Source organism: Elaeis guineensis, chromosome 16 (genome assembly GCF_000442705.2).
Source record: "Elaeis guineensis isolate ETL-2024a chromosome 16, EG11, whole genome shotgun sequence".
Taxonomy (NCBI): Eukaryota; Viridiplantae; Streptophyta; class Magnoliopsida; order Arecales; family Arecaceae; genus Elaeis; species Elaeis guineensis.
In genome coordinates this window covers 23,835,054-23,845,767 of record NC_026008.2, presented here as the reverse complement: position 1 = coordinate 23,845,767, position 10,714 = coordinate 23,835,054, and the positions used below count along the sequence as shown (strand labels likewise).

Sequence of the window (10,714 nt, the reverse complement as noted above, 5' to 3'; positions counted from 1 at the left end):
GCAATCTCCCGAAATACGTAAAAAGGCAACGGAGAAACCTCGCCCTAGCGAATGACACCTAAATTCTGAATTGGAGCAACATCAAGGAGCATTCGCCTATCTACATGCCTGCACTTGGCTTTAGTCCTGGTTTCTCAACCGACCACCTGGCAAAGGCACACTGCTGTCGGCAACAGGAAAAAAAGAATGGGCAGAGAAGACGAGATTTCACCATATGCTCCGCCATGCCCCCACAAAGATATACATAGCACAGAAATACCCATCACCACTCTCAGAAGATCCGCACTCTGCTTCCATACCCATCTATGACTATCAACCTCACCAAAGCATCCATCGGCAGCAGCAAATTGAAACCTTTATGCGCATGCAGACAACCCTAACATTTAACAGATTTAAAAAAAAAAAAAAAAAAAAAAAATCACAAGGTATCAGTCAGCAAGAAGTGGGTGTGGGAGGGGATGTGTGCAAAACCTCCTACAACGGAATGTCAGATTTTAGCCCACGCCATGTTTCCCATGTCAATAATATAACATAATTTACACACTGATATTCTCCCAACCCCACAACAAAAGAATATCTCAAGGGCACTAGACAGATTACAAGATGCTTTACAGGGGAAAATATGGCAGCCCGCAGGCAGTAGTATGCCACTGGGTGAGAGTCAAAAAGAGATCACCTCTGCAGCTGGAGAGCTACTGGTTTTTAGATAAGTCAGTTCAATTCCCTAGCCTTCTCGCTGTTTCGCTCCCAAATCACCTAGGGGGTGCTTCGGATGCCTGATTAGTGGTCAGCGCTGGATTGGTGGAGATGGATGGGTGAGTTCCGTTGTCCTGAGATGGCACCACCCCCCATTTCGTCTCAGCATCTGATGGCTCGATCACATGAACTGCACCATCACTCATTCCTAGTGCTATCTGGTTGGGTTCTGATGGGTGGGCAGCAATCACTATCGGATAAAAAGTTCCAGCACTGGAGGGAAAGATCAAACTTAATGAGCTTCTAAAAGTTGAAGAACCAAAAAATAAAAAGAAAAAAAGGGAAAAAAATATTTGGGAGCATGAAAGACACCAATACTTTCTTACGAGCAAAGATTTCTCTCTCATAAATTGCACAATTCCTGATATGCATACTAGCTTGGTTTAGGACAATGCTGTGAATACTAGTAGTGCTTTGTTAGGTCATCATAAAAAGCTGCATAAACAGAACCAACAAATGACATGGCATGCAAGATGATGTCTTTATTCAACAAACTCGCAAATTTTTTGCTTAAAGTGACATATACCTATTATTAGATATCTTGATGTGTGATGGTGATATGCAGCCTACATTACCATGATTTTATTCAATTCTATGGTAATTCAAGACAAAGATTACATGGCTAGTGAATTTTTATGGCATGTTGATACTTGAAATTTAGCATTAGCTTTTAGGTCTAAGGATGCTGATAGCTTTAGCCTTTATGTCTAAGAATACTGTTATACCTCGAAATGGATGGCGATATGTAGGCAGATGGTGCAATCTTGCAACGAAGCCTCAAAGTGTCTGCTTCAAAAACTCCTACTGCACCATCACAGAATCCAGCATATACCAGCAAACCATCACAAGAGTATATCGCACTTGAAAGTGGTGCTGGTAGAGCATCTCTTGGAGACCACTGTTTGCCACCCAAAAAAAAAAAAAACAATTTAAGTAGATTCATAAAGAAATATGTAAAATATGACAGTGAGAGATAGGTAACAGTGACTTGTAATATGGGACACAGATCTTGGAGGAACCCACAAGCCATGTATGGAAGCAATGAGGGATGATGAATCAGGAGAGGACAGCAGCCAACTGTATATGCAATCACGGGTTCCAAACCAGTGATGCAAACCTCTCATATTTCAGTGTCTATCAAGTTAGCAATTGAACAAAGAAACAGAATGCAAAAAAAAAAAATAATTAACTGAGAAAATACATTTCATGATGAGCTAATCCTTAGATGGCTCAAACATTCTTCTTTTTCCTTTTTTAGTGAAATAAACATTAGAGATAAAATCATGAAATCTATGAATTTCTCTGATAATAAACAAACAGAAAATGCAATTCAATTTGAATAAAATTAATCAAAGGTACATGACACAATATATGAAGGAATATTTGGTGATGTGAGAGCTGGCAAGTATTTAAGAAGATGTCCTTAGGAGAAAGTAATACAACTGCAATGTGTAAAGGAAAATACTAACCGAGCGCAAGCACTCAAGCTTGCTATCATATATGCCCAGTTGGCTTTCATGAACAACCAAAAGATGTGCCTGATCATTATGAAACTGAACTTTTGTGTCCCCAACCAATGGGGCTGCACGACTAGCTGGTGCCTGAATAAATCTTGATTTCTTCTTCTCCCATCCATCTATGCTCCACACACACAGCTGCAAGTCAAACAGATAATAGAAGTCAATGAAAGTTGAGGACAGATATCCATATCACACAACTAAGGAAGATGCAGATCAACTATTAATCAGCCTCTCTGAAAAGAAACCAATTCACCTAGCTAATAAAACATCATTTCTATACTGGCCTTTAAGAGTTAACGACAGTTTTGGAAATAGTTAGGTTAACAATAAGAAGTCATCATAGGATTTTCCAGAAAACCAATGGTCTGATTGTAAGCTACCACTGCCTCTTCGAGAGTTTGATCCACAAAATGCTAAACCATTGCATACCTGTGCATCAGCTCCTGAAGAGACAAGCACATTTAATGACTGGGAAAATGCAAGGCCAGTGATCTTCTTCTGGTGACCCTTGAGCTTGGTTTTCACCTGCCGGTGTGAAATAAATGTTATTGAACATTGAGACAGCCAGCACAAAATAGATAAAAAGGGAAAATTTTAGATATCATGATTAACACAAACGTCCTAAATATCAAGGTGCACGTTTAAAAAAGTTTTTTTCTTTGTTGCGCTGACATGAATGGCCCACATATCCATATGACATGGAAGTGAAAATCATGAAAAAAGAATTCATCAGCATAGAAACAAATAAAGGTGTCACAGGCATGTAGAAAAGCTCAGCTTCCGAAGATAAAATTGTTAAAAGATGGAGGAAACTGAAGAGATTGAAATAATAGTCAAATTGAATTTTAGGGAAGTCATGAAAACTTTAAGCTGAACTGGAACCAATAAACCAATAACTTTCTAAAGGCTCGAGATATCTAGAATAGGGATAATAATGAACAACTCCAAGATTATATGTGTAGGATTGATTTCCAATCTTATTGCAAATGTCATATGGTTACCTCATCAACCCGAACATTGTATATTTGAATGGTAGAATCTTCCATTCCTATGGCAATAATATTGTTGTCTTGAGGGTGGAACGCCAGGAAGGTGGCTGCAGGAGGGGGTGGCATGAAAGTTGTCATAACCTGTTAAGCATTTTACTGCTTAGTTTCACAGGTTTCATAGAAAATAGACATCGCAGCTTTTAAAGCAAAGAAAACTCAAATTGTGTCAAATGACAAATGAAAGGGACAGCATGGTAAAAAAGCAATGTACCTTGAAAGTCATCATGTTGAACAAAGAAACCTTCCCACCAGATGCAGACATAACATATGAGTCATTCTTTGACAAAGCAATACATGCACTTGCTTCTTCTGGGTTGCTATCATTTGTTTCATTGGTCATGAGAATTCCATTTGCTGGTTGCCACAACTGAGGGGCAATGGATGCAGTAGACTGAAGGGGGAAAAAAGAAAAGAAAAGAAAAAAAATGACAACTAAGAAACAGAGGCACAATGAACAGATTCAGTTTAGCACTTACAAAAAATACTAACCTTGCCAGATGGATTTCGTTCAGTGCGCTGCCATTTCCACAGCTTATGTATGGCATTAGAGGCAAGGGCCAACACTGCTAGTCCAGAGTTTGTATATAACAAGCGTACAACCTGCAGATCAAACATTGCCTGGCTGCTAAGAAGGCTAATTCATTTTTGTAAAGATATGTTACTACATGTGATATGTGGGCAAGACAGCTAGAGTTTTTCAAAGAGAAGTTAAGCAAGAAAAAAACGTCATGATGATTTACAGTTCTTTTACAAAAATATATTTCAACAACAGTTCCAACATTTTATAAACATACAAGCACGTACACACACACACACACATGCACACGCACACACGAAGCGTACATGTACACTTTAGTTTCATCAATTCTCTTGAATGTTTATCTCATACAATAAGGTAGGAGGAGTTTCAGTAGTCCAGTTTTGGCCCCTGTAGTGGTTTTAATACACAAGTGCAACCTTCAAGGACATGCTCTTGAAGTTATAAGAATTAGTACCAACAGCAATCAAGACAAAAATATAAACAAATATAGTTTCAATGAACAATATATGCTAAAAGAAATTGAGAGTTGTTCAAAGCAGTAAATTACTAAATATGACTTGGTACAAAAAAACTAGTTGTTCTTTAACATCTTGGTGGTTGTAGAAAGTGTAAGAGGCTGCAATAAATTATTGAGTGTGATTTGCAGTATACCTTGCTAGCTGTTGTCATAGAATCAGGTAACCGTAAGGCTTTGAGGTGAGCAGAGTCCACAATTTCAGCCGATTTCCAGCTTTTGATCTTGTCAGCATCATCTGAAATCCTTGGCTTAACATCTGCCATCCTACTGCTTTCCATGGGAGCCTGCAAATTGTTCAATATTATTACCTCAATGCTTCTTATATATACATACAAACTTATATGTATGTGTGCATATACACGTATGCATATACATATGTCTGTCTGTATGCATGTATATAGTTACATGTGTTTGTCAGCTATAACAATACTACGTTCATTTATAGCTCACCAGGCTACCCATTGAGACAGCAGGTAAGATTCGATCAGAGCGCTCAGGGGTGGCTGCTAATGGGCTAGAAACATTAGAAGCAGCACCCAAAGCATTGACAAGTGGAGGCTGCAGAAGCGAAGTCCATTTGTTAAGAATTGATACATATAAGTACTTATAAAAACTATTACTATCCTGTGCTGCATGGATAGAAACTGAAACCTGAGCTCGTACTTCTTGCCCATTGAAAATTCAGAGAGAGAGAGAGATGTGAGCAAATTTCAATTTTCTTTAGAATGATTATTTTTTAAATGGTAGTTTTTGTGCCAAAAAAAAAAATGGTAGTTTAACTAACTCCTCAACCATTAATATTGCAAGCCAACATGCATCCTGTGTAGATACCCCTCAACATGACCCACCAGCTTCACATTACAATCAGCTCTTCGTAAAGCATGTTGAAACATGATTACCATCCGTGGATAATTAGTTGGCAGTACCTTCACGTTGATCTGTTGGGAAGGCCCTCGAGATCCCTCAAATGCCCTACTCTCAAGCATCCTTAGCAAGCGCTGCCCATCAGTGTTGGCCAAGATTTTAATACCATTGTCGCTTGTTGTAACTGCAAGCAACGAACCTTCCCTATTGAATCTTAGACGTGGACTTGCCTGCATCAGAAGCAAGTAGACTTTTAAACTCAGTTTTCAACATGGCACAAATTGAAAGGAAGTTCTATTGGAGAAAGTTCTACTAACAGGCAAACCACCATCTGCATCTGTAGTTGTTAGTATACTGGTATTATCCATGTCCCAGAATTTTATCATAAATTCATCTCCAGCAGCCAGGAATCGGTTCCTAGTTGTGTCAAACTGGACAACACCTAACGAACGTTTTCTGAAGCCAGAGTATGTCCTTTTAATAGCTCCTTCAGTCTCATTCCACTCAACTAAATGGGAATCACCATCTTTACTAGTTCCACAGGAAAATAGCCTGCAAAGAAGTGTTGATGAAAATGTCAATTATCCATAATAATTTAGTAGGGCATAATCCCAATTCAACCAAATTAAAATCCAAGCACTGACAAATGGGATGAAGGAACACTAATAGATTCCACAACTAACACTCTGAACTATGACTTGTGCATTAGCTGAACCTCAAGTAGAATGGTAATGCCATTCTATTACTATCAAGGATAACATGGTAATCAGCATCAACATATTAACGATCAAGTTATTCATGGAACAGACACGTTTTCACCTTGTTCCATCTGCACTGTATGCCATTGTCGTGCACCAGTGCCCAGGTGCATCATAGTCGACTCTAGATCCCAAACAATCATACAGCCATGCTTTGATTTTCCCATCAATAGCAGTGGAGAAGATAAACTGCACACAGAGATAGAATTAGAAAGATCCCAATAAATGGTCATAATTGAAGATAAAACATTCCTGATAACTTTTAAGAACTAATCCTGAGATGCTATAATCAAGGATAAAATAATAATTGATAAACCAATTATAACATGAAACAACGCATAAAATCATACAAAATTGTGAGAAATTGAAAAATAACAGAGAAAAAAAAAATTTACTCCCCAGGAAGGAAGAAAAAGAACCTGGATAGACTCCTTATAATGAGGGCAGACAGAATACACAGGAGCTTCATGCCCTTCAAACATGTATTGCTTCATTCCTGTTGTAGCATCCCAGACCTGCCATTCGTGTAACAAGCATTATGAGGGTAAAACTTTGCACAATCTTTTCAAAAATTGATTAGCCCCCTGCCTGATTCTGACCTTAATCATCTTGTCATCACCGCATGTAATTATTGACAAACTCTTGTTGGGATGAGAGAAGGCAATGTCATTAACACCGCCTATATGAGCGTCGATCTACACAAATATGCAACAAGTGAGAAGATAATACATGGCTGCTTGGCCGAAAAGTACAATCTTCAACTCACCTCCAGTTGTTGTCTCAGCTCTCCATTTGGAGTAAAAGCATATATCTGAACAAGATGCTTTGAAAATGCAACACCTACAAGGAATAACAAAGTAAACAATTAGAATCTAATAATAACGAAGAAAATCAAAGCATGAAACACCTCCCAATCTTGAAGGCTTAAGAAGCATATATAAAACAACATCATCCAACAGAAAAATAATTTCCTTGACTGTACCAAGAATAGATCCATCAGGACTCCATAAGCACCGATTGACAGATATTGTAGCATCTTTCATTAATGCTGCCTGGAAATGGAATGAGGTTCAGTGTAAGATAGGCAGCATGACTACTCATGAAGCACAATTGAACACGTCACTTGATAAAAGGAACCATTATTCGTGCTAAGTTTGAAAGAATACCTGTAAGGGCAAAGAACAAGCTGAGATATCCCAAACCTTGAATGTCTTGTGTGCTATCCTTTCTCGAGATCCAACTTCCCATATCCCAATATCACCAACATTGGTTCCGACTATAACAAAAATCCAACATCATATAAATAAGTCAAATTGGAAAAAAAAAAATGTTGCCCGTAATTCATATCATCTTTTCATAGATATAATGGTACAGATAGCTACCTAGAAGAATTGTTTGTTGCACTGGATGGAAATCCAAGCTCATGACATTTGAACCCTGATTAAGGGCCCGTACCATTGTCTTGGGAAGATCGTCTCGAGAATAAATATTAGATGGATGAGAAACACCAGAAAATGACACCTAAAAACATTTTGTTATCATGGTGTAACAAACTGAAGAAGTTAAGCTTCAAAGGAAGCCGAAGCTATATCCAAGAACGTGTGTGAAATTTCTAAGAAATGCTTATATTTTATCTTGTTACCTCATCTGACTGGCCAGTACGCATTCTCTTCATCAAGTGTTCAGAATCTGCTGTTTGATAATCCATACCAGAAGCACTTGTTGGAGTCCTTGGTTGCTTCAAAAATGCAGCTGCAAAAGCATATCACATGCTCAAACAAGCCATAACCAATAAAGTCAATGAATGCGGACATTTAAAAGAGGCTCACCTGTGCCCGGAGGCTGCACCAGCCCTGGGGGTCCTTGCGCCACAGCAGCATGTGGTAAAGATGGGTTAGCATTTGTCATCCACCCTGCAATGGCACTTGCAGATGGAGAAACAACTGGTTGGAATGGCTGCACCAGGGAGTATGACATTGCTCAATGACATGAAATGACCAAAAAGGTTCACATAATTGGTTAATCTAATCTACTTACACTGTGAGCACCAATTGGAGGAAATGTCCCAGACTTAGGAATAGGCCCTACAAGGGGACCATTGGCAGGAGCAGGAGCTCGGGCTCCATTGGTGGGAGCAGCACAGGAGTGATCAGTAAAAAGTGTTTTGATATCAGGGTTGGGGCGTGGATTCTTGCAAAGCTGATGCTGCCAGTTCAAACTGAAAACAATAGTATAAATAAGTCAGATATCTTAAGGTACGAGATAAAAATGTAACGGGCACAGTAAAGCACTACATGAAGTGAAACACAGATACTATAAATAAATAATCTTCTTTTTTTTTTTTTTTCTTGAGACTAGGTGAGGTCAAACTCCACCCCACACCATGAGAGCCGAAACAAGTGCTAACACAAATCATGGGCCAAAGTTGGTGCCAATGCAACTCGGAATTCTACCCCATCCTCTTACTCAAGGGGCAAGATGTAATACCATGCAAACAAGCACTATGTGGTTACCATAAATAAACAATCATCCCACATTCCTGTCAGGATCCCAGATTTAGATGCCGATACCTCTTGCAGTAAGAAGTTCAATCAACGCAAACAGGTTAATGCACGTAAGATTTTAAGGAAAGAACTTACAGCCATATGAATCTTCCAGTTTGACTTACGAAAGTATTCATTCAATTCTCTAATTACAATAAATGTGGTAGTGGATAGCTATTTAATCTACTTATCCACCAGGTAATACTAGAAAAATTTCCGTAAATATATGGAAAGGAATAATAGAGTGCTAAATAAAACAAATGCATACCTCTGGTTGATCAGTGTACGCAGCCTAGAAGCTTTAAAAGGTGGGAAGGTAAGCTTATCACGAAATAAAGGATTAGCTTCAATGAGCTTCTTAAGCTCCATGAGCATTATATTTCGGGCAGACTTTGTATCCCCATACTTAGAAAGCTGCTCGTTCTGCCTGCATACACGAAAACATAGAGTCAATACACATTATGAAAGCATAAAAGACAAAGACAGAAAGGTCAAAACAACCTAGAATGATACCTGAAATTCTCTAAGGTGAGCAATTGGGTGATCTCCTTGAAAAGTTCTTCGTTGAAAGAGGCAAATACCTTGAGGTCCTTCACAAGTATCTCAACTGCTTTTGCCCTGTCATGCCTGAAAGGAAACAGAACAACAGATTCAAAGAACCTGGACATTTAGAATTCAGATGATAAGCCACAAACAAACCAAAGTCGAACCTATCAAGTGCTTCAAGGTACTTCTGCTTCCTAATCTCGAAGAAGATTTTCATGGAGTAGCGATTGTCCTCAACCTTTGTGAATCCGCCAAGATACCGTTCAACTTCATCCCATTCCCCTGCCTGGACTTGATCCTCAAAATATTTCATATTAAAGTAAAAGCCCGATTCTTGCTCCAACCTAGAATTGAACAAGACCAGTTGTGTAAGCGAGCCGAACAGTAGACGTAAGAACTTGAAATGAAACAACCAAAGAAAAAGAAGACAACTTACTTGTGAACAGTTTCTTTGAACTTCTCCTCGTCCAAGAACTGTAGTATCAGGAAAACTAATTCCCTACTCAACGATGACATGGTTCCCGGAATCCCTAAACGCTCCAGCGCAAGATCTGCAATCTATATCCAAAGAGGAAAAGGACAAAGATGAAACACCCGCAATCCTCCAAACGACAGAAACCCTTCCCCTATCAGTTCCAAAAAAAACTCCCTTGTTACTTTCTCAATCTCACGAAGAGTTTACCGAGACTTCTCACTCCCAACACCTTGTTATAAAAATCTAGCCCAATTTCCCAGTTCTCAGAAACAAGAGAAGAGGTCAAACTCTCGGTAATCTATTAAGTAAAACCCTTCAAGTTAAATCTAAAAATCAGATTTTTCTCCTTGAATCTTCCCCAGGATGTCACAACTGAGCTGAAACCGGACAAACCCTAACTCAAAAATAAATACCCTCAACAACCCTTGACCACACTCTCCACCTAGCTTTAAACACATAAATCCAAGAACAAACAGTAATAACAAACCCCGCCCCACGCGGAACCCTAGAAAACCTCTTCTCGACCACCGAAAACCAAAAATCCACCAGAAAAGCGCAAAAGGAAGAGAAGAACCCTCACAAGAACGCCATTAAAACCGATGAAATGCTCGTTCCAGCGACCTACAACCGATCTGGAGCCAGGGAAATCCCGTCTCTCCAAATCCGCCGGACGAACCCTCGATCTGGACCCCGAGAAACCGAGAAAGAGCAAAAATTTCGAAACACTAATTGATTCAGAACTCAGAAGTGGAAGCCACCTTACGATCAATTTCTAGGGTTTCTCCCCTCTCGTCTTCTCGCTTCCCCTTCTCTCTCTCCAGCCGCCGTGCCCGCTTCTCTCTACTGCTCTCTCTCTCTCTCTCTCTCTCTCGCCTTTTATAATGCGGACTCGCTTTGATTCGCTCTCTCTAATCTCTCTCCTCTCCCCCTTTTATAGTGAGGAACGCCTGGCGATTAGGTCTCGACCGGTAGACAACTTTACCCTAGATTTTGCCAGATTTTACCATCCTGCCAGCCTCGTGACGTCGGTATCCGACCTCCTGCACGACCGAGTAAGGGCATTTCGGTAACAAGAACGAAACCACTCGTCACGTCGCTAGGGGCAATTCGGGAAGAGAAAGCCTCTGTCAGTCTCGAGGAGGCCC

General features: G+C 39.7%; 1 protein-coding gene across 3 annotated transcripts; it reads right to left on the bottom strand.

Moving 5' to 3' along the window:
- Window positions 1-461: 461 nt before the first annotated feature.
- On the bottom strand, window positions 462-10,472 carry LOC105060633 (protein TOPLESS-RELATED PROTEIN 2). 3 transcript variants are annotated; one of them, XM_010944420.4, is made up of 26 exons: window positions 10,328-10,472; window positions 9,531-9,652; window positions 9,259-9,438; window positions 9,062-9,175; window positions 8,817-8,975; window positions 8,043-8,223; window positions 7,835-7,961; window positions 7,648-7,757; window positions 7,388-7,526; window positions 7,172-7,281; window positions 6,988-7,057; window positions 6,772-6,845; window positions 6,605-6,700; window positions 6,425-6,520; window positions 6,067-6,194; window positions 5,565-5,799; window positions 5,310-5,477; window positions 4,834-4,941; window positions 4,518-4,667; window positions 3,815-3,925; window positions 3,537-3,716; window positions 3,278-3,406; window positions 2,706-2,801; window positions 2,226-2,411; window positions 1,482-1,654; window positions 462-969 (listed from the first exon to the last, which is right to left on the bottom strand). In XM_010944420.4, exons 2-26 carry the CDS (start codon window positions 9,608-9,610, stop codon window positions 753-755), a joined length of 3,417 nt encoding a protein of 1,138 aa, XP_010942722.1. In that variant the 5' UTR covers window positions 9,611-9,652; window positions 10,328-10,472; the 3' UTR covers window positions 462-752. The 3 variants fall into 3 exon arrangements, with proteins under 3 accessions (XP_010942722.1, XP_029116428.1, XP_029116430.1); XM_029260595.2 differs by having other exon boundaries at window positions 10,333-10,468; XM_029260597.2 differs by lacking the exon at window positions 4,834-4,941 and having other exon boundaries at window positions 10,328-10,464.
- Window positions 10,473-10,714: the final 242 nt, after the last annotated feature.

What these genes read in the sequence shown, in the direction of transcription:
- LOC105060633 (XM_010944420.4), bottom strand. Translation starts at nt 9,610, where the DNA reads ATGTCATCGTTGAGTAGGGAATTAGTTTTCCTGATACTACAGTTCTTG. An exon ending in CTCCAATTGGTGCTCACAGT is followed by an intron (nt 7,962 to 8,042) that starts GTAAGTAGATTA and finishes TCCCTGGTGCAG; the next exon opens with CCATTCCAACCAGTTGTTTC. An exon ending in AGCTGAGACAACAACTGGAG is followed by an intron (nt 6,701 to 6,771) that starts GTGAGTTGAAGA and finishes ATATTTGTGTAG; the next exon opens with ATCGACGCTCATATAGGCGG.